Below are 22,941 nucleotides of genomic sequence, written 5' to 3'. Positions count from 1 at the left end.
CAAAAAAAAAAGAAAGAAAGAAAGAAAAAAAGTCTGGAATGTAGCTCAGTGGTAGAGGGTTTGCCTAGCACAACAACACCTTGGGTTTAATCCCTCGCACTGCAAAAAACAGAAGTTTATTTTTATGTCCAAGTGGTAGAATTACAGATTATTTTATCTTAATTTACTTTTGTATTTTTCAGGTTATCTTAAGCATGTTGTTTCCCAAATTTAAAAAAATATCATGATATTTATCAGTTTCTTTGTAGTTTTATTAAATTTGCATTTGGGTATCACAAAAATCACATGACAAACATCAATCCTATATCTTCTTGTTGCTAATGTGGCTTAAAAACACTTTTTAAAAAGTCATGAAACAGATATGGCATGGTGGTGCACACCTATGATCCCAGCCACTTGGGAGGCTGAGGCAGGACGATTGCAAGTTCAAGGCCCACTTCAGCAATTTTTTTGAGGTCCTAAGCAATTACTGAGACCCTGTTTCAAAATAAAAAATAAAAAGGGCTGGGAATGTGGCTCAGTGGTGAGATATCCCTAGGTTAAACCCCTAGGACAAAAAAGAAAAAGAAAAAAGAAAGAAATAGATAAAGTGAAGGCAGATATTACACAGAGAAAGAATCCTTTAAAAGTCATGCATCCCTAATTATTCTTCCTGAGTTCACTAACCCAAGTTCCTCTTTGAATCTGTTTGCCTCTTAATATAACTTATGTTTGAAGTGGTCATTCAAAGCATTTTAAAGATAACAAAACCCTGGTCTGTTGAATATTAGATCCTATTTTTACTCTTGTGAGAACTTCAGGGGTGTTCTAACACTAACTGCAGGAAATAAAAAACACACAGCTAAGATCTCTTGAGCACCTGTCATCTCTAGGCAGTTCTGGGAGCTCTTCCTGGATTAAACCATGCGGCTCTAGCTGAGGTCAGTACTGATACCAGTGAGGAAACTGAGGCCTAGAGGACCAGACACCTACTGAACGCCACACAACTAGTAGGGCACCACCAGATCTGAACCCAGCCTGTCTCCAGTCTATGTTCTTAAAATGACAGTTTACTCAAGGTCATGCCCCTGCTCTGTGGGAGAGCTGGGCTCAGAACCCCGAAGTCTGAGCTGCCTACTGCGCTCATCGCCACTCTCCTCACCAACAACACTGTTCCTCCAGGCACAAGGGGAGGCTCCAGGGCCACTATCTGGTCTGGACAGCAACGATCAACTAAAGTCAGAGATGTGGGCACTGTGGATATGAACTTGAGTTTCAATTATATTTACCCAGCCCTGGAGATGGTTTACTCCTAGATCAAGGAGCTGAAGCGCAGGGCAGGAGACAATCTTCATAATTAGTCTCCAAGGCCAGGCAACAGAGAGGGGAATGAACCCCGGAGAGGAGCAATGTCCACACCACTTGCCTCAAGAGTCCAGAACAGAGAGCTGGGATAAATATTTATAAAACGGAATTACTAAAAAATAAGCAGATATGTGGTACAGGAGAGGTACCAGAGTCTCGAGGAGACCTGTGGTGTCAAGGACCAAGGCCTGTGAGAGCCACGTCCCTCTAGGGAAACCCAAGGGCAAACACAGGTACCCTGCCCACTGACCACACATCAAGTGGGTTGTCAGGACCCAAGAGAGCCAAGTCAAAACAAGCAACTGTTAGGATGGAGGCATACTGCAAACCCAGCTCTCCATCCAAAACACAGCTTTTCTACACCACCAGAGGGGAGAGCAGCCTCCCTGCTCTCGAGGGGACTTTGAGGAACAAGATGAAGCATCAGGACACTGACGAGCAGCCAGTGGGAGGGCAGGGAGGCAGCAGCGACCATCGACTCACACATGCACAGGGAGGGTGTCGACGGTCCCGTCGTGGTTGTAGTCTGTGAGGTCATTAATTGAGCTGACTGCGATGATTCCTTGTCCAATTGTGTAGACAATGGATAATGATATAATTGTCCTGTGTTTAGAAGGGTTAAGAGAAGCCTGGTTAATTGTATGACGGCTGTCCATTTCCCAGCCTCCTTCCTTCAAAGTTTATAACAGCCCAGTCATGGACTCCTGTTTCTCAACTTGGGTAAAACTAGTCACCTCTCAGAAAGGTGTAGAGCAAAGTTTTGGCTAGAGGACCAAGAGAAGGGGAAAGTCGCGTTGGCACACTCTCCGAACTCTTTCTGCAGGGCTGGGTAGGAGCTTGCCAAGGCTCCCTTATGTCATGGGTCAACTTAGCAGCCAGGGTGTGACCCAGGCAGGGTGATGTCTTCCCAGCCCTGAGCTCTGTGTCTCAGATCACTGATGACATACAGGATCCCTGCCTATCACAAGACGAGCAAAGACGCTGTGTTCGGCTCCAGGGATATGGCGTCGAGCAGAATCAAGATTGCGGATGCTTTCCCCAAAGTCTGGATTCCTCGATTCTTCATTCCCCGATTCCACCATCCCAAACCACATGACTTACATTTTGGCTTGTTAACAAGAAAGTTCCAATCACTTACTTGAACTTCCCCAGCCATGAGTCGGCGATAAGAGCTCCGAGAATCGGCGTCAGGTAGCACAGGGCGACAAATGTGTGGTAGATGGCCGTGGACAGGTTGTCATCCCAGCCAATGAAATTTGTGAAGTACAGAATCAGGATTGCTTTTTGCAGAGGACAGGAAGAAGAGGAGGGAGAAACAGAGTCAGGACTGGCTACCACCACTCACGTCCTTCACCAAAGGGCAAGAAATGGCTAAGAGTTACCTCTCATTCCATAGTAGGAGAATCTTTCACAGAACTCATTGACCACGATGAAGAAGATGCTCAAGGGGTAACCAAAGCAACTCTGACAAAAAGAAACACAGTGGAGGATCCAGGTGTGCTCTCCCAGGCACAAACTAGTGCCAGTGGCGAGGAAAGTGGCCAGTGCATATTCAGTAAATTATCAGCGACTGTCCAGAGGCAGAAACTTGAATTTTATCATTTTCATTCCCTTAGATTAGTTGTTCCAGATAGAAATAGCAATGAGCTAAAGCAGCAAGGTTTACTGTTAGGCCAGCTCTGCTTGATGCCGGACACGCGATACATACATGTTTAGGGAATGAAGCAAAGTAATGAAAAACTAGTAGTAAAATAGACTGTAAAACTAACAAAGTGAAGGCAGATGGAGAAGGAAAAAGCACACTCACCCATGGCTTGGACATTCCTAAAAGAAAAATGAAAGGCTGATATTAAATTTAAGTCAATACAATACTTTTTTCTGCAGCTTAACCCAGAGCCCTTGGCTTCTCGGGGCAGCCAGAAGAATGGTCCCCAACACAGCTGCAGCCCTCTCAGCCAACCCAGCCCCAGCCCCAGCCCTCATCTGGAGTCAGGCTGGGCCTCTGTCTGGTCTTTTAACCAGAGCCTCAGGCAATTCTCGTGTGTGGTTGGAAGAGAGACCAGAGCTCAAAGAATCCTGCCCAAACCATTTCCTCCCGAAAACACTTCAAAGAGCAACAGGGCAAAACGGAACCATTTTACTATGTTCCTTGGTATCTTACAAGGTCACCAGATACCTGTGAGGACAGTGTAGTGGAGGTGGAAAATGTTTTCAAGGGCCACCGTGAAGGTTCAGCCATTGCTCCCTGTCCCCAGCCCTGCCTTCCTTCCAGTGCCCTCGCCATGAGCGGACACTCCAATGACACTCCACTGAACCCATGCAGTGTACACTCAGCAAAGTCCTTGCCCTTCCTGCCCATGCTTGGGTCTAGCCTCTGAGGTCGTACATCACAGTGTGAAAATGGGCAGGTCACACTCTTGCCTCCATGTGGATTGAGTCCCTCACACCAGCGTTGCCACATCCCAGCCTTTTTCACAATACCTCCCACTAGTAGGGGCTGCTGTCAGGGGAATGAATTCAAGGATCAGGAGGAAAAACTGGAGAATACAAGCGAGTCCAGGCAAACCCATAGACTCAACTGCCTAAACCTGAGGCAGGTCCCCACGACCTCAGGAGAAGCACCAGAGCCCTGCTTCTCTCTCTCCCCCCCCCCCTGAGTTTTGACTAGTAGTGACCTGAACCCAGAGTAGTCCTGGCACCTCCATGCCCTGCTCCCTATACACATGTCGCCCTATATTTATCACTGCTAGTCACTGCTACGCCCTTCCCTGGGGGACCAGCCCCTTTCCCCTCCCATTGGTCTCATCTTAGAGTTCTGGAGCTGCTTCCATTAGGGATCTGTGGGTCTTAAACAAAAGTGGGTCTTAAACTTGGGTGAGCCTCAGAAACACCAGGTGACTTGTGAGAACCACTGCTGGGCTATGTCTTCACAGCTGCTAGCTCTGCAGGTCTGGGGTGGACATTTGAGTTTGCATTTCTAACTGTGAGCTCAGGCAGCACGCCGGGAAAACCACTGCACTGGAGAATTAAAAATAATCCTTAAATCCCTATAGTGCCCCACGAGTTGCACACTGCAACAGAGTTGCCCATTTGAAGAGCAGCTTCCTTGGAAACCAGTGCTGGCCACCGTGGCTTTTACCTGAGGAAACTGACTTTTCTCTGTACTTAAGGATTGGCATTTCTAATGAGTTCCAAGGAGAGGTGGGTGCTGCAGGTCCAGGGACCACACTTTGACTTTTTGTGTGTGTGTGTGGTGCTGGGGATTGAACCCATGGCTTTGTACATGTGAGGCAAGCACTCTACCAACTGAGCTATTTCCCCAGCCCTAGGGACCACACTTTGAGAAGCATGTGTAGGCTGTGTTGTCCTGTTGCTCCTGGATTTCCATAAGTCAATTTCATCACTTCTCCGGCTCTGAGCACCAGAGAGACCAGCTGCCCAGAGCAGAGAGCAAATATAAAAGAAGGACACAGCTCCCCACCTCAGTTTCTGCACTGTTCCCATTTGGGGCCCTTCCTTGAAGATTTGTGTTGTATTTTCATTATGTGTAACTCCAGAGCCCCATTCCACATAAACACAACCACAGCTTCTCTGGGCAGCTCCCTTCTTACCCACGTGGCTCCGCACAGCTTCCAGACTGGTACCCACCCACCTCCTGGGCAGGAGCATTGCTGCCTGCCCCCGTCACACTGTGCTGGAGTTATCTTTCTGTCTCCAGCTCAGCCTGGCCCCAGGGGCCTCACACCAGAGGGCCTTAGACTTTTGCCTACTTAGTATTGTAGATGCAATCTTACTCCTTACTCTAAGGAGGGAAATGCACTGTCCTGATCTCACAAAACCCTAATCCTCGACTTTTCCTGCTATTTAAGTTCTAGGTGGAGATTTCACATCACTACCAACCTGGTTTTCACCCTAGTTAGACTTCCTTGGGGGAAGGCGTCTTCCAGTGGCCACACATGAAGAATGAGGGCTGCGGACTCAGACCCGTGACTGACTCTCAGTTCTACTTGCCAGTTGTGGCCTTAGACCAGCCAGTCTTTCTTCTGAAGCCCAACAATCAAGGAGATCACACCGCCACCTTGTCGGGCTGCTTAAGAATTCAGAGCTTGGTGCATCAGAATTGGGAGATGCTACCATCTCAGAATCTTCCATAGAGTGGAAATTAAATGCTGTTGAATAGGCCTCCAAAGAATCCACTCTATCAGTTCCCAATCAAGGATCAGATTCTGGCTCTGCCACTCACTGGTTCCACTCCCCGGTTCCACTCCCCCCATAGGTCTAGCAGCTTCCCTCGCCCCTTGAGGCTGACCTGCCTGGATCACAGCAGTGTCCCCATGGCCCACCATGGCTTCCATTAGGTTTAGCAACAGAGAACCCTGGGCAGATCAGAAGGAGGGAGGAAAAATCAGAGTATTCATTTTTTTCTGGCACGCTCCTTACCAAGTCCCCTCAGACTGGCTATGTCCTCAAGTGACAGTCACTGCTACTCTGAGGCTGTCCACTGCACCATGACTCTCTCTCTCTCTTTCCAAGTTTTCATGACTTCCTTTCCCATCCCCCAGGTCTTGGGTGGTAACAGGGAGACCCACTATCATTTGTGGACCCTCACCCCACATTGTCCAAATGGCCTTCTTTAAACAAACCGTCCTTTTGATTTTGCCACACGATTCCCAAGGGGACCCTGGTGATGCGGTGTACCAGCTGCAGACTCTACCTGCTGCCGTCTTGCACTACGAGACAGGAAGGAGTCTCCCTTGCCAGGGAAATTGGAAGGACCCATTGTGCAAACAGTTTTTTTAAAAAGCTGAACCATGAACCAGGCTATTGGTATCACTCAGAGCCCTATTTTGGTGCATTGGTTTTGTGCTTTCTCAGGACACAGCCGTAGCCTTCAGCACCTGCCTACTTAGACTTCAGACACCCTGGCCTCACCATTGCCTCCAAGACAAACCAAGGGGCGAGGCCCACACAAAAGCCTGCTCTGTTCTCACACTGGGCCATCCATGGCAAAGCAGGAGGAGGGCTGAAACCCAGCCAGGAGACGGCCAAGCTTCATCGTAACATCCTCCTGTGCTCCTCAGAATTTTGGTTCACACAGAAAGACTTCATTTCTCTGGGGTGACCGTGCTTTCTTGCTAAATATCATGTATCACCTAATATCTGCTAAATAATATTTACTTCAAACATAAATTGGAGTACAGAAAAGAGACCAAATTGTTCAGGAAGCTTAGACTTTATGTGAACAATCATCACACCCAGAAACAAATCAGGAAAAAAATTCCTGAATTCACTCAAGCGTGAGCACTGGTCCTGGCGACCACTCAGGAAGTATTTTATGTTCTGAAAGGCAAGTATTCCGAGAACTACTTTTATTGTTCAGGGTGGAGGCTGCTGAGCTCATCTGTTATAGAATGCAGAGCTATCTGCTGGACCTCTGCTGCAGTCAGCGCTTCTTATCTACGAGACCTGGGACAACAAGGTTGCTATCTTGGAAAGGCCAAGTGCAGCACAGTGCACAAAATCCCAACTGTTTACCTGGGTGCGATTGTGCTTGTAGCTGGTATCCTGGCAGTAAATCAAGTGGTCCCATGTGTTTGGAATGGCTCTTAGATCACTCAGATTTCAGGACTGATTAGAGCCAAGCCTAGAATCCAGACGCCTTGTCTAGGGAGCTGAGCCGGCACCATGAACTCGGAACAAACGCTGGTCCTTACTGTTACTCTAAGCCTTGAAGTGGTTTTGCCTTTCTTTTGTTCAAAACAATTTCATAAGTGTATATTATACATTTCTAGATTATTGATTTGGGGGAGTGGTGTGCGGAGACAGAGAAAGCAGGAAGAAAATAAGAGATTCCACTGATCCCTACTACTTGGTAAAATCTCTCCATTAATATGAATATTTCCTGCTGTTTATAAAACAGCTTGTTTCATATTTTGAATCATTTAGGGACAGAATCTCCAGTTTTAGTGTTTTACTACCTGGAAATCATTGGTCACGAGTGGACTAACAGTGGGAAGGTGTTGTGCGCAGTCAGCTATCGTGTGAGGTTGGGGAGCGTATTTGCACAAACCAGGTGGGATAGCACCTAGGATCTAGGGACACCTTAGGGGAATATATGCTCTGACATTGCCCCGAATGTTATGTGGCACATGACTGAACTCCCTCAGCAGCACAAACAGCACAGACAGTGCGTTTCTAGGAGCTGGACTTATGGAAGTTGGAAGGAAGGGACGAGGCACTGTGCTGGGGCCTGAGAGTGCGCTCACCTTACCCTCAGGGGCAGGTGTCTCCTGTCCCTACCTAGCACCCAACTGAGGGAACAGCATCCGCTCTTCATGATTTAGGAATGGTTTTTTGAAGTTGTATGGTGGTGTAGACAGAAGAGTGTCCCAGAGATGTCCACATTCTTATCTTGGGAATTGGTTTCCTTCCAGGGCAAAAGGGACTTGGCAGAGGTGGCTAAGGACCTGGAGAGGCAAAGTTGATCCTGAGCTATTCAGTGAGCCCAATATAGTCACAAATGACCTATAAAGAGAGAACGTGAGGATGCAGGCAGGGGCGTGAGCAATTGCTGGGGGGCAGAATGAGCCACGGGATGTGGGCAGCCTGAGCATCTGGAAAAGGCAGGGAAATGGACTCCCGAGAGCCTTTCTAGGGCAGCCCCAGTGGCCTCTTGCTTTAGTCCAGTAAAACCCATATCAGACCTCCTGAGCTTTACAGGGCCATCGTCTGCCAAACCATACAGCTCAGCAGCACGATGGGAAGAAGTGGTTTTGGAGTTCAGGTGAGAACTTTCTCAATGTGCCCTGCATCAGGAGGTGGAAGGATGCCAACCGTTGGAACTGGGAAGTGGAACAGGAGTGCAGAGACGTTCTTCCTAGCAGCACAGCTTTGTTCCAAGTGCTTGACCCTGGGGTCTGCATTCCTTCACCCAAGGAAGGGACCACTTCTGCAAGTCACTTAACAAGACTGAATCCACACGAGTAAGACGAGGCTTGTTATTTATGGCACTCACGAAGATAACAGTGTAGAGTTTCACCAAGCCTGGACTGAGGTTCAGAATGGACTGACTTGGAATTAAAAACAGACAAGAATTCACTGGGGGGTGGCTCTCAAAGAAGAGGCAGCCCCCTCCAGGGTCACTCAAGTTGACCCAAAAGCAGAAGGGCCTGATGATGGCTCCCTGGGAAGTGAGGCCACAGGATGCTGTGCCAGGGAAAGCCAGTCTTCCCCAACGTGGGCCACCTGGCAACCCTGGCACTTTCTGCCGAGTTGATCTCCAAGTGGACCATGCTGGCGCGTCCGACACGTGGATTCTGACAGCTGAGAAACGCCGCATGGCTTCATATCGCATGACCTCTCTCCCTCTCTCTTTTAAAGAAAGTAAAGTGTGCAGCACCTCGAAGAGACCCTAAAGGACACAAACCAGGCTAAACTGTGACTGACTGGAGGAGGGGGAGGTGGGTAGAGCCTGAGGTCACTCACCACATTCAATTATTTTCCAAAGCACACAGGCTTCAGTCAAGTAATGGAAGATGCTTTTCTTTCCTTAGACGGGCTCTTCTACCACCACAGCCAGGTCTGCTTAAGAATAAACGTGCATGTGTGACCCAAGTGCTTGCCCTGGACTGGCTCTGTGGACACTGTTTCTTGATTTAATCCTTTTTTTCCATGTTGAATTTGAACGTGTTGCCACACTTCCCAGCCCCAGGGTCATTGCTAGTCCATACGGCATTTCTGTGTTTGGGAAGGCGTAACCTCTTAGGCTGATGCTGCCGGAGGTATGGCTTCACAAATGGACAGAGGCTCTGTCCTAGTAAGAAGAGGTGCCCCTTGGAGGCTGCGCTGCCTGGTGAATGGGGCAGGGGCTGTATCCACTCCCCTCCTAGCTCCGCCTGCTGGTACCTTCCTGTGGGGCAGGGCTTCCTGTGGGTTATATGTCCATTGTCCCTCCTGGAAGCACTGACCTCCATTCCCATTCGGGGCACCTGTATTCCCCTGCTAGCTCCTCACGTAGCCACTGAATGGCGCATGCAGACGTGCCATCTCCAGAGCACTACCTGCATCAAGCTGCCCTTGGCACCGCTGCTCAGTGCCTGTGGATCATCAGGCTTTGAGGACAGGGAAAGTCGACAGAACCCCCATGGCACAAAGTTACTTTTTAGAGCTACAGGGAAACCCATGCTAATGGAGGAGTGTGGGTCCTATTCAATGACCTTGGCATGATGCTACCAAGATCAGCTCAGCCCTGAGGACTCAGCACACGTCCACACATGCCACCAGGCGAAAGCTTGCCCATAGCTGATCTGAGTCTGGGTGGATGCCTGGTGGGTGAGAGGCCCTGGAGGGGCTCTGCCGACCCCTCACCAGCTGAGTCCTAACCAGGTGGGGCTTCCGCCAGCCCCAGAACTGCCAGAGAATGCAGAACACGCCACCACCTAGCTACCACTTTGCACCAGCTCCTTGGCAACACATTGCAGTGTGTCACTTACTGCTTTAGGTCTCTGAGCCTCAGCACCCAACCGGTTACCTTTGGACATGTTCAGAATCTCACAACCCACTCAGCAGCCCCTGTGAGGTTTTGGAGTCATCCTTTCCGTTATCTGGGGCAGGGACCTGGAGAGCTGGCATCTGGGGTCACTCCCCCTGCACCATGTGAGGGGTGGGCTAGCGCACTGTGTCTTTTTCATCCATCTGTCAGGACTCGCTTGGTCTCATGTGCTCGGCCTTTCTTTCAAACACTCCCTCCCTCAACTTGGGCTGTCTGCTGGGGGGGGGGGGGGAGCAGCTCTGGGTCAGTCGGTGCGTTTCCAAGGGCTGTCATGCAGAGTACCTCGAACTGGTGGCTTAAAACAGTGCAGGTTTTTGACTCACACTGCTTGAGGCTTGGAGTCTGGGAGCAAGGCGATGGCTTGGTTGGTTCTCTCTGTGGCCTTGGGAGAAGCTGTTCCAGGCCTCTCTCCCAGACCTGGTGGTAGCATTCAGTCTCCGGCATTCCTGAGTGGAGAAGCAGCGCCCCGCCTCTGCCTCATCTTCACGTGGCAACCTCCCTGTGCAAGCTTCCATGTCCAGATTTCCTCTTTCTTAAGGACATTAGTCACACGGGATTAGGGGCTGCTCCACTCCACTATGACCCATTTTAACTAAGTACACTTGCAACGATCCTATTCCCCAAAGAGGTCTCATTCTGAGGTTCTAGGGGGGCGTTCAGGCTTCAAAATGTGAATTTGAGGGAAACACAATTCAACCTGTGACAGTCAAAGGCCATTTGCAGTGTGCTACTTATTGCTTTAGGTCTCTGGGGCCTCAGCACCCAACCACCTTTGGACATGTTCAGAGATTGCTTAATTTCAACCGCTCCACTGCAGGAGAAGGTCAGTCAGGCCAGAAAGCACTCTGGAGTTAATATGTAGCAAAACAGAAGGACCTGGGCAATAGTCCCAAGTTCTGCCTGGGTCTAGGTGGGAACAGGCGCGCAGATGAGATGATTTTCCTGGACGTTAGAACAGTAACCCTTGCTCTCCCAGTTGGTTTCTTTATCTGCACTTGGGTATTTTAATTCTAGAACACCCTTAGCTCAGAACTTATAAACGCATGGCAGCAAAGAGCGAACGGACAACTATATTCTCAAGTTCAAGAGGACAGAGACCTTCCTCAGAGGAGCCCCCCAGAAGGAGACTGAGGGAAGAACAAGGTGGGCGGGAAGCAGCTGTTGGCCTCCTGACAACACCCTCCCTCCACACCAAGCTGCCCACACCCAACAGGCAGCAGAAACTCGCAGATTAGCATCAGTGTTGCACACTGATCCACCTGTACCACTGTACAGTATGACCCTGAAACAGTCAAGGAGAAAACAATGCCAACCACACAGTGTTGCTAAATCAAAAAGGAACCAATCTGCTGGTCTTTTGATTTTAGACACAATTAAGTTAGAGACCCTAACTTTTACACACCAAGACTTTTTACTCTTATATGATAAATCGTGTCTAGACAAAAATGTTTTATAATCACATTAAGTATGAAGTTAGGCTACAAAACTTGGCTCAGCATGCACTTTTTTTTTTTTTTTTTTTTTTGCCTAATTGATACTTAGGTTGAACATTCCCTATTGTTAACAGGAAAATATCTGTAAGAAAGCTCTAGAAGTAGAACTAATAACATTATGTGTATTTTAAATACTATTGGATATCATCTAATAGCCATCCATAGATATTTTGGGTAATTTTTTTCAGTTTTTTTCTTGTTTTTAAAATAATTCTGGAATGAGCAAACAGAAAGAAAGTTATATTGGAGGAAGAAAAGGGGAAAAGTGGTTAAACGTTATGTGTAAAGAAACATACACAGAAACTTTAACCACAGATCCAAAGCACAGGGTCAGCAGAGTATGACCACAATCTTTGGAATTAATCCGAGGTAAACCGTCTGTGTTTACTATGCTACTTCAAGTGTTTCTGATCTTACCTGATATTACACATGGGGGTTTTCTCCATACCACTTTTGTTACCAACTGGATTGTTTGGAATTGATTAGAATAAGACTCTAAATCCACCTGTCTTGCTGGGAGTCACTGGTCACCAAGCGCAGCACCTGAGCCTCAGCTTTGCGCACTAAGAATATTTCCACCCAAGCCCACATGGAAGGGGTGAGAACATCTCAGAACGTTTTCTCGGTACCATGTGGAGGGGGTTCATGCTGTCACCTCCAAATTCACGTCCTTCCCAGAATCTCAGAATGTGACCTTTGTTGGGAAACAAGGTGGCTGAGGATGCAATTAGTTAAGGTGAGTGGGGTCAGACTGGAGTAGGGGGCCCTAAATCCAGGGGAGTTAGAAGAGAGGAGAAGAGGCCAAGACAGATGTTCAGGAGGAAGATGGCCATGGGACAGTGAAGGCAGAGACTAAAGTGACCATCCACCAGCCAAGGAACAGCAAGGTCAGCCAGCATCCCAGAAGCCCAGAGAGGCCTGGAACAAGACTGAGAGCCTCCAGAGAGCATGGCCTGCTCACGCCTTGACTTTGGACTCCGAGCCTCCAGACCAATGGGAGAATACATTTCTGTTTGTGGTACTTTTGGTGCAGCAGGAAGCCAGAGCACTGTGTGAAAAATTTTTCCCCAAGAATATCTCCACTTCACAAGTGTACCTCTCATATATCCTAGAGCTTATCATAAAATCTTGTCACTGCAGACAGACTGTGGAAGGTTTAAGTGCTCCGGTTTGAGAACTTTGAATGGACCTTCTTATCTAAGCACATTCTGTGAATTTTCTAGTCTTCAATCTGACTCTTGAACCCAATTTTCCTTGTGGGTACATGCTCATGACCATTTACCCTGTGTAAAACTGGAGGGTTCAAACCCCCACTCCAAGGAGGGGCTCCTCCTGCTGCCTGGGGGGGCCTTGGGCATTTTCCGGCCTCCTCCCAGGAGGAACTAGATCTTCCTCCCTCTTGAGTCTCTGGGGAAGAGCTTGACCATCCTCCACTCAGATGTTGCACTTTCCAACTGCTGAGATGTCCTTTAACTCCGTCCTGCAGGCTAATGGCAGGTGTGCTTGTAAACCAAAGGACAAAGCCACAAAGCAGCGATTCCCGGGTCCTTCTGTTGCAACCCAGTGTTATGAGGCAGTGATTCTCACTCATCCCTGATGGCATTGCTGGCACTCTCCCACCAGGAAAGAATGTGCAGATGTTCCTCAGACCTCACCCTTGTTTTTATTTCCCTATCAGCTCACTTGGGATACCTTCCCACTTTCTCCTCTGCAAGGGATAGACTCCAGATGCAATTGTGACCAGAGGCTTCTCCCACCCTGAGACAGAGCTGGCTAGGAGATCTTAGCCCTGTGCATGGTTTCATGTCATTCCCCATCACTAGCCACTCTACGCTGGGAACAGAATGACTGTCCCTTCTGCCAGCAAAGTTTCCTGGGGGCTCCACTAGCCAATGGAGAGAGCCATCCATCCGCTCTTCTCTGTTCTTCATGGAATGGTTCAGTAACTCAGAGAGCTGTAGGAAATTACTAATCAAAAAAATCCAAGTAAACAAAAAATTGAGTAATTCTGCTCATCCTTTTTTTTTGGGGGGGGGGCGGTATCAGTGATTGAACTCAGGGGCACTGGGCCACTAAGCCACATCCCAGCCCTATTTTGTATTTTATTTAGAGACAGGGTCTCCCTGAGTTGCTTAGCACCTCACTGTGGCTGAGGTTGGCTTTGAACTTGTGATCCTCCTGTCTTAGCTTCCTGGGTCCTGGGATTATGATTACAGGCGTGTGCTACCGTGCCTGGCAGAGCCTCCATCTTTGACAAGTCACTGCTTGTTGCGTTCACAGGGGTCATTCACCTCTGCACAGCTCAGAGGGGGAAAGTTGTTTGTGGACTTAGATTCCTGCCCCCCAGGCTCTGATCTCTTCCAGGACAGATTATTTTATACCCTCGCTTGGGAAATAAACACCTGCATGAATACATGATTTAGGCCCACCCCTGCCGGCCCAGGCTGGGCCACGCTGATGGGGTACTGCTACCCATTGCTGTTCTGCCTGCACTCTTCAGGGAGCACCTACAGGCTCATTTTCTAATCCTACCATGGATTTACCCAAAGCCTCTTCACCACAGACAAGTACCCACATGGATAATCCAGGGGCGAGGCTGTGTACTACATCATACCACAATCTGATTTTTAGAGCATAGTAGTAATGTTTGGACAAAGGCAAGGGTCAGGAAGAAGAGACTCCTGTCATTTACAGTCACTTAGGGTCATTTGGGTTTTCAAAATGTGGTTCTGGGACCAGCAGCAAGAGCATCCTGGGAACTTGTCCAAATGTCCGTCCTTGAGCCACGCCCCAGTCCTCCTGAACCACAGACTCAGGCTGGGCAGAAATCGGTGAAAAGAACATGCCCTCGGGGTGAGTCTGGTGCATGCAAAGTTTGAAAAACACTGGCTTAGTGCGCTGTCAGCCCAGCATCAGAAGCTCTCTCCTCTTGACGCTGGCTGGAAGAGGTCAGCCCTGAGGTCACGAAACAAAGGTCCTCCAGTATGCAGCAACCTGGACTTCCAGCTGCACACTCCGAGCTTAGAGCAGGGACCCCGGCTTCACTGGCCCCTCAGCCTTCTCCTGGTTGACCCCTGAGCTCCTAGAGAGGGTGTGGGAGGACTTTCAAAGGGCCGGCTGTGAGTCACCTTCAAGGCTACTCCATCATCTAATACTCCAAAAAGAAGCTAACTTGGAAAACTCACTGGAAACACAGCCCGAGACCCGGGGCACAGGCATAGCAGAGTGTCCTTTGCTAAGTAAGAACTTCTCAAATAAGCTGAAGGTCTCGGCAGACTGAGGCAGGAACTTGATTCAGACTTGACCCTGGTACCTCACTTTCAGAGTCAAATAGGTGGCAAGTGACGTGGTAAGATCCACGGTTTTCCAAGACCAAAGTGTGAGAGCACCAAAGTCCACCAAGTTCCTGGCTGAATTTTGGATAGGGCAGGGGCGAGAGGAAAAATCTTCAGTGAAGTCATCACCAGCCTCTGAAGGCCTCAAGGCCTGCTCTTTCTTCTCTGAGGTTTCTCCCCAGTCTATGAAAAGCTCTCTGTCATTAGGAGACTTCACCCACCCAGATGGCCCTCAGGAGAAAAGACTTCTCCACACTGGTTCTGAGAAACACACAGGTACTTTAAGGTAAGGGTTAGAAAAAAACAGTGGCTCATGGGCCAAATCCAGTCCACTGCCTGCCTTTGTATAGTTTACAGATAAGATTGATTTTATGGTTTTAAATGATTAGGAGAAAAGAGACTATTTTGTGGTACATGAAAATTATATGAAATTCCACTGTCAGTGCCCATAAATACAGTCCTATTGGAACAGCTCCACCCTTGTGTTTACAGATTGTGGCTGTTTTCACAGTCCAAGGATAGAGCTGAGAAGTCATCGCAGACAATGTAGCCCACAAAGCTGAGAGTATCTATTACCTGGCCCTTTCCAGAAGAGACTACTGACTTCTGCTTTAAAACAGGGCTGGCAAAGCTAGGCACCTTGGTGCACACCTGTAATCTCAGTGGCTCAGGAGGCTGAGGGAGGAGAATTGTAAGTTTGAGGCCAGCCTCAGCAACTTTTGGGCAACTTAGTAAGACCCTGTCTCAAACTAAAAAATAAAAAGGCTGGTAAAGTGACTCAGTGGTTAAGCACACCTGGGTTCAACCTACGGTACAAAAAAATTTTAAAAAGTAAAACAAAACGGGGTCTATGGATCATGATGCCAACAAGATTCTGCAACCAGGTTTAGCGATGCATTGCCACATCCCAAGCAATAGTTTATCCTGTTTGTTGTTGTGGCTTCTCATTGCTTATGCTGAGTACTAATTCCTTAATGGTACAGTTCTGGATCTCACTGTGTCCCTCCCTTTCCTAGTCACTCATCACCTTTGCCCCTCGATTTCCAGGGGGAGTGCAAGAACCTGCTGAGTTCCAGTTGTACAGTGCTGAAGCCTAGCTCACAGTACAGGTTTCTCTAAGAACAGGTTCCTGCTCTGTTGCCTCATTTGCCAAGTATTCCAAACATCACCTTATGGCACCCAGCACCTGAAACAATTTTGGCATAATCTGTGTGCCAAAGATCTATTCTCAGAGGGCAAGTCACTACCACTTTGTTTCTTAATAATAATCTTTTAAACTTTTTTATTTTTTGGCATTTACTCACCCTTGATATTGAAAAGTTGGGACTTCGCTAAAAATCAAACTAGTGTCTGAATGTACAATTGTTGCTATTCACATGCTATGCCAATCTCATTTGCAAAAAACAAACAAACAAGCACCAAAACCCTTAAGGATCAATTTGCAAATTAGAAAATGTTGATTGATTTGGAACTATGCTTCAAAAGCCAACTCGAATCATCTGCTGCTACCTTTAACGATTATTCCCATTTGAGCTGTTATGAGTGCTAAACGCATCTCACAGCATTCTAATTCAACACAGATTTGATATCCAGAGTCCAAGAAAAACACTTCAGAGAACCTCCCTGTTAACAGGGAGCCGCAAGGGAACGGCGTTTGAGGATGGGACCCAGAACATCAGCCTAGGAATCCCCCCATGAAGCCGAGTGAGATAGGTCCTCAGGCTGGCAGTCTCCACCCAAGACCTCTTGAAGCAAGTTTCTGGAACAAGCACAATTAGCCACAATTAAATGTCCAAAGTGTGACCCACTCACCGCTTCTACTTCCAAACTCTATGTGGCCTTTGGCCTGGTGCAGTAGGAAGTGAGACCCCAAAGAGCTTACTTTATTGGGGCAAGAAGGCAGGGGCAGCAAATGGCAAGGTGGAGATCAGAGTCCCTTCTCTCCAGCATGTGGCCATGTCGTTTTAAAAGCAAGAGCCAGGGCAAGACTCTGGGGATCCGCTGCCCCATCTTTAAGGGAGCAGCGGGTTTCCACGGGTGCTCTGCTCTCTGTCACTTCAGGAGTGGCTCTTCTGTGGCCGGTGGCGGCCAGGTTACCCCCAAGCTCTGACCTCTCAAGGACCAGCCACTCTCTGTGCCTCTGCTTACCACCTGAGGACAGGGGCAGGATCTGAAGTCGGCCCCGGAGAGATGGCTCTAATGCCTCTAGGGCCAGCAGTCCCTCCAAAACTCCAGGGTCGCCTCCCCAGCCAGAGGGAAGAGAAGTGTAACCCAGCTTGCGGCCGTCACCAGCTTCCTGACATCACAGTGTTGTGTCAGCATAACCAGGTCCCCTTCGAGGCCACTGCCAGCGCAGAGTGGGCGCACAGGGATCTGAGTTCCACAGGTGGGCAGATCACGGTTACTGCATTCATTCTCCAAGCCTAGGAGTCTGCGGGACTGGGCGCCCCAGCTCTCAGCCCACCAGTGACCACCAGGAAGGGGACGTGGAGCCCCGCTCCCTCCCGCGCTTGGCAGTCCCGGGTTTGCCTTTTCCCGCGGTGCGCACTCGCACTCCCTCGCTCTCCCCGCCTTCGCCAGCCACCCCCATGACAGCGGGGGCAGGGGGGGCAGGGGGGGCAGCCCGCTCACGGCCACAGCGCTCTGTCGCTGCAGCAGGAGCAGGACTGCGTGGCACCAGTGGCACCCCGGGCTTCCCCGCTGCCAGGACGGATGTGTCCTCGCTCCCCGGGGATCCCGCCTCCGCCAGCAGACTTACCCATGGTGGCGGCGCTGAGGGCTCCCGGCGGTGACCGGAGAGTGAGAAGAGTCCAGCACCACTGACTGTGGCAGGCCCTGCCGGGCTAGCTACCTGTGCGGCTGCAGGTGTGCGAGGCGGGGCTGCCCCGGGCTCCACCCTTGGAGGTGCCTGAACCACGCTGCGGGCGGCAGAGGTTATCACCCTTGATCCCCTGCAGGTGTCCGCTTGGGCGGGCCGGTGCCCCAGGCAGTCTAGGCAGGAACAGACCCGAGTACCAGGGCAGCAGAAGGGCTGTGGGGCCACCGGCTCCCCCTGTGAGCCGTCATTAGTCACCTGGAGCGCTTGTTAAAATGAAGATTGCAGGTCCCACCCCAAGACCAGGATTGGGGCTGGAGCTGCATTTTTAACAAGCCTTAGGTGATGTGCGTGCTCCTGGCCGCGCCCACACTTCCAAACCACCTTCCAGGAAACATGCACTGCTTCTCTGTGGGGATGTGAAACTGGGTGGCACACTGGTCACTGTGTGTCTATGTCCTGTGTGTTTGTGCACATGCCAGGTATGTGCTTGTGATTGTTTTCAGAGAGAGAGAGAGAGAGAGAGAGAGAGAGAGAGAGTGTTTTAATATTTACTTTTTAGTTCTCGGCGCGGACACAACATCTTTGTTGGTATGTGGTGCTGAGGATCGAACTCGCGCCGCACGCATGCCAGGCGAGCGTGCGAACGCTTGAGCCACATCCCCAGCCCTCCACCTGCAGTTTGAACCAATGCAAGCATTTATGAAGGATTCTACATCTCCACACAGAAAACAAAAACAAAAATGATGACCTAGCAATCCTCTTGGGATGACTGTTCTGTTTTCCTGTCTGACTTGTATTCTGCAAACAGCAAGGAACAGGGAAAGGGAGGGCTGGGGTGGTGCTCAGTGGTAGAGCGCTCGCCTAGCACACGCGAGGCACTGGGCTCCATCCTCAGCACCACATTAAAAAAATGAAATAAAGATTGTGTGTCCACCTACAATCTAAAAATAAAATTTAAAAAAAAAGGGATATGGAGGTGAGTTTCCACTCTTTTCTTTAAACCCTCCTTTCCCTCCTGGAGCCTCTGGCAGGACTGCTCCACGTTCTGCCTCTGAATTTGACTCCTTCAGGAGCCTCTGAGGTGGTTTGTACAGTACTGTCCTTGGTGCCTGGCTTCCTTCCCTTTGCTAATGTCCTCAGGTGCATCCCCACTGTAGCTTGGGTAGGAGCTCCCTTCCTTTGTAAGCGTGAAGGACATTCCAGTGAATGGACACACCTCACCTTCCTTGTCCTCCCATCTGCCCCATTATTTTTGAGCTTTGGGAAGTCCCCAGCCACACGGTTGGGAGATGGTGGTGTGGAGGTGAAGCAGACGGAGACGCTGCACCTGCCCTCTCTGGGCTTCTTCACTGTGTGAGGAGGGAGACACCCCTTTCCGCCCTTGCCTAACTGATGCCCAGGGTAGCTGATGTTGGCTGCTGGGTCCTGCTGGGTCCTGTCAGGCAGGAAGATGAGCACTGACCACAGGGAAGCCTCGGGGGCCCTGCAAGACTTGGAAGCACTCTTCCCAGGTGTCACCTACTGTCAGCCAGGCTTGGCAGAGAGGGGAAGCTCCTGATAGCTCCTTTGGGTCCATTTTATCTGCAGGGTGGAATTTCTGTTGTTGAGTTTGTGAATCTTGGGATCCTGGGCCTGTGTAAATTCACTATTGTTCTGGACTAGAGGTTCTGGAAGTGTGGTCCCTGAACCAGCAGCATTAGTATCTCCCAGGAATGTGGGGGAAATGCAAGTTCTGGAAATGCAGCTCAGATCCTCTGAATCAGAAACCAGACTTCTCAGTGGTTGTGAGGGAAATGCTGTCTCTTCCATATGCCTATTGAATCCTCCATTCAAGTACTATTGATTTGTCACTTCAAGTGCTAACTACTGTGCTAGTGGCAGGTTTAGTGCCTTCTGTGTAAGCAGTGAAGGGACAGGCCTGCCACTACGCAGCCTGCATTCTTTACTACCCTTTAAGCCTGCCAGGAAGAGGCAAGATCCTCTAGAGAGGGATGCTTCAGGGAAGAACAAGAGCTAAAGGGGCAGAAGAAACAAGCTGTGCTGATCCTGAAGAGACCATCCAGTTACTGGAATCCACTAGAATTCCCAGGATAAAGTGGCCCTGGAGAACAGGCAGTTCCTACTGGGCTGCTCTTTGGTATGTGGTGTGGGGGACAGCAGATCTGGGAACTTCCACGTCATCTATACTCCCTTGGGGAGTCACACTGGGTCAGTTTCTCTTCAATTCAACCTTTCCCCTCATCCCTCTTGATGCTGCTATAACAAATCACCACAATATTGGAGTTTAAAAGAACAGAAATGTATTCTCTCACAACTCTGGAGACCAGAACCTGAAACCAAGGTAGGGGCAGTGTGGCCTCTGGAGGCTGTAGGGGAGAATCCTTCATTCTCTACTCCGGTTTCTGGTGACTCTAGGAAACACAGGCCTCTGTCTTCATACAGCCTTCTCCTCTGTGCCTTCTGTCCTTGTCACGGGATTCATGACCCCCCCACTCCAGGATACAGTCATTTTGAGGTGCTGAAGTCTACCTGCAGAGATCCTTTTTGCAAATAAGGCCACACGCACAGGTTCCAGGTCATCATATCATTAGGGGAGGGCACCCCTGAGTCTAGGACTGGAATACACAGAATTGACAATTGGTCCTGGATAAAGGGAACTGTCACTTGACCTCAAAGGATTGTTCTTATGAAAACCTTCGTGGGAGAAGCAAATGTCCCTAGTAATGGAGAGACCTGAGTCATGCGGACCTTGACCGTTCATTATTTTTGACTCCTAAAGCACTCAATGGCACAAAGTATCACAGTGTTCTGTTCCAAGAAGAGCACTGCCTTGGGAGGCGGCTTAAGAACTTTTTGGAGTAATTCTGCCTCAGGTTGCTTAGCTGTACAGACCTCTTAATTCCATCTCCGAGGGGAAACTGGACAGAAGTGAACTATAAAGCAACTGGTATGGAGAGGTTGATGGTTAGGGGTAGATCTTACGAGTAAACAAGAAGGGATCCTGCCGCCATCCATTGGAGGTGGAGAATCTGAGGGATGGAATGACTGGGGGTGGGGTGGGGGGGAAGGTATAAAGATATGAAGGTTATTTGGAAAATAGCAGAAGGAGAGGGAGGACCAGCAGCCAGCTCGTGTTCATTAAGTGCTACTTTGGAATCAAGAACTCGCAGGCAAATTTTACATGTCACCCACCAAGTTCTCAGAATATTAAGCAACTGAATCCAGGAAATGGTGGAGGACTCAATTCTGCCCCTGCCAGGCACTGGACTGTGCTGTCCTATTTATAGCCTCAAGATGACAAGGTGATAAATATATATGTTCATGTTTACCAGACTCACTTAAATTATAACTCATTTGGCAGATTTTGCTTTCAAATGTAGTTATCAACCGTAACTACCTCCAGTGTTGGGAGTGTCACAACTCGTGCTCTGCATTGTCCCTGAGACTCAGATGATCTCAGTGTACTCTGCTTGCACCCCACTCGTGCTCTACGGGCCCTGTGGTTAGACACTGCGCCACCATCTTGTGCAATTCCTTTCTCACCACAGTGCAGTGCGTCCTACCATCAGGAGCATGCCTTTGTTCTGTTTTTGTCACAGAGAGTTTCAAAGACACGCAAAGAGGGACTATAAAGAGCCCTTGTGTGTCCGGTGTGTCTGCCACTGGCTCAGCTCATCTTCGGCACGTCCTCAGTCTTTGATGGGGAGGAGAAACTGCAGCAGTGCATGCTGGCTAAATTGCCCAAGGTCATGCAGCTGGTGGATGGCAGGAGCAGGATTCTTCCCTCAGATGCCTGATTCTTAGCTATCAAGGGCTATCAAGCAATGGAATCAGATTATGTTTTTTTCTAGATAGTTCCAGGGTTACATTCCTACCTACGCCCTAAGGCCTATATTCTTGGTATTGCCGTGGAATGGATTCTTTTTCTAACTCTCTACCAGTTTGGGGCACGCATTAGTGTGCTTTATACAATGGTCACGTTGCTTTCTTCTTCTTTTCATAATTGGGCTTGCTTTCCTCTCTGATAGGATACATACATGCTTCCTTCTAACTCTGGGGGTCCTATGGCCTTCCATTGTCATCTGTCCCTGGAATCCCTTTCTCTCTTACCTCTTGGTCCCTCAGGGTTGGCTGCCCTGGCAGCCAGGCACAGCCCATGTCCTCGGTCGCCGATGCCTTGGATTCAGATTCCTGGTCAGTCCCCTGACCTCCCTCCTTCCTTCTTCCTGTTCCTTTCTTCTTTCCATGTCCCCCCTCCATCCCTGCTTCTTCTCTTTCTTGGAGCACATCCTCAATAACATCACTAGAAAGGGGCTTGGGAAGTAAAATTCCTATGTTCCTGAAAACAGCATCTTTATTTTGCCTTAAATCTTTTTTTTTCTAACTATGTTTTTTAGTTATAGATAGACACAATATTTTTACTTTATTTTATATTTATATTTACGTGGTGCTGAGGATGGAACCCAGGGCCTCGCATGTGCCAGGTGAGCGCTCTCCAGCTGAGCCCCAGGCCTAGCCCTGTCTTAAATCTTAAAGAATAAAATTCTTCATTGGAATTTGGTTTTCCGCAGGATGAAGATGTTACCTTTTGTCTCCAGCCTTAGTGTGGCTGGTGAATTTATTCCCAGTCTATTTAAAAATTGTGGGCTTTTTTTCTCTGTGGAAACTTGTGGATTTTTACCTTTTTTGTGTGTGTGTGAGAAGGTGTCCAGATGTGGGTCTTCGCCTTTCTCTTTCCTGAGTAGTTTTCATTTGATGTTTCGGGAGCTCTGGGCCACTTTCCTCTGTCATCTCTGTAGCAGGTCCTCCCTTCTATTTCTTGGTTCTTTTTCTTAGAAACCTGTTATCCAATGTGAGTCTCCTGGACTTCCTCTCCCTCTCTCTTCTCTCATGTCATGTTTTCTGTCTCTTGGTCTTACGGGAAACTTCTTTACCTTTATTTTTCATCCCTGAAAGTTTATTTAGCAAAAGTATTTTAAGTGAAAGGAGTATTTTTAATTTCTAAGAGATTTTTTCTTGTTTCCTGAAGATGTAATCTCTCTCCTTAAATCTCTCTGAGGTGAAGTTCAAAAGGAAAGTCCCTTCTCTTGCCAAATCATGTTTTCCTCCAGGGTCTTCTACACTTTTTCTAGGCCTTCTCTTTTAATTACTGGATTTCAGTTTGGAATGTTTTTGGGTTTGCCTTTTTGAAGAAGGACAGCATATATAAATTCTTGCAGGTGCTGGCCTGGGTCTCCCCTGCACGGGGCTTCCTTTTGGTCTCCTTCCCCAGTGGCCTTCCCCCTGACTGCAGAGGCTGATGGTGGCATTTGTGGTGCATGAGAAAGGAGCCGTGGCCGCCGGCTGCCTCACACTGACCCACAGAGGTGACCTTGCATACCTTTTCCCAACTCCCAACTC

General features: G+C 48.9%; 1 protein-coding gene across 1 annotated transcript in view; it reads right to left on the bottom strand.

The window, feature by feature from the left end:
* Slc15a1 (solute carrier family 15 member 1) overlaps window positions 1–22,941 on the bottom strand; it is an 80,068-nt gene that overhangs the window by 35,324 nt on the left and 21,803 nt on the right. Inside the window, exons 5-10 of the mRNA XM_077795335.1 lie at window positions 17,188–17,714; window positions 16,872–17,019; window positions 3,152–3,168; window positions 2,727–2,808; window positions 2,483–2,624; window positions 1,828–1,947 (exon numbers count right to left, since the gene is read on the bottom strand). Coding sequence (XP_077651461.1) covers window positions 1,828–1,947; window positions 2,483–2,624; window positions 2,727–2,808; window positions 3,152–3,168; window positions 16,872–17,019; window positions 17,188–17,714 — 1,036 coding nt within the window. The remainder of the gene's footprint in view (window positions 1–1,827; window positions 1,948–2,482; window positions 2,625–2,726; window positions 2,809–3,151; window positions 3,169–16,871; window positions 17,020–17,187; window positions 17,715–22,941) is intronic.

This window comes from Urocitellus parryii, chromosome 2 (genome assembly GCF_045843805.1).
Source record: "Urocitellus parryii isolate mUroPar1 chromosome 2, mUroPar1.hap1, whole genome shotgun sequence".
Classification (NCBI taxonomy): Eukaryota; Metazoa; Chordata; class Mammalia; order Rodentia; family Sciuridae; genus Urocitellus; species Urocitellus parryii.
This window is presented reverse-complemented; position numbering and strand designations above follow the sequence as displayed.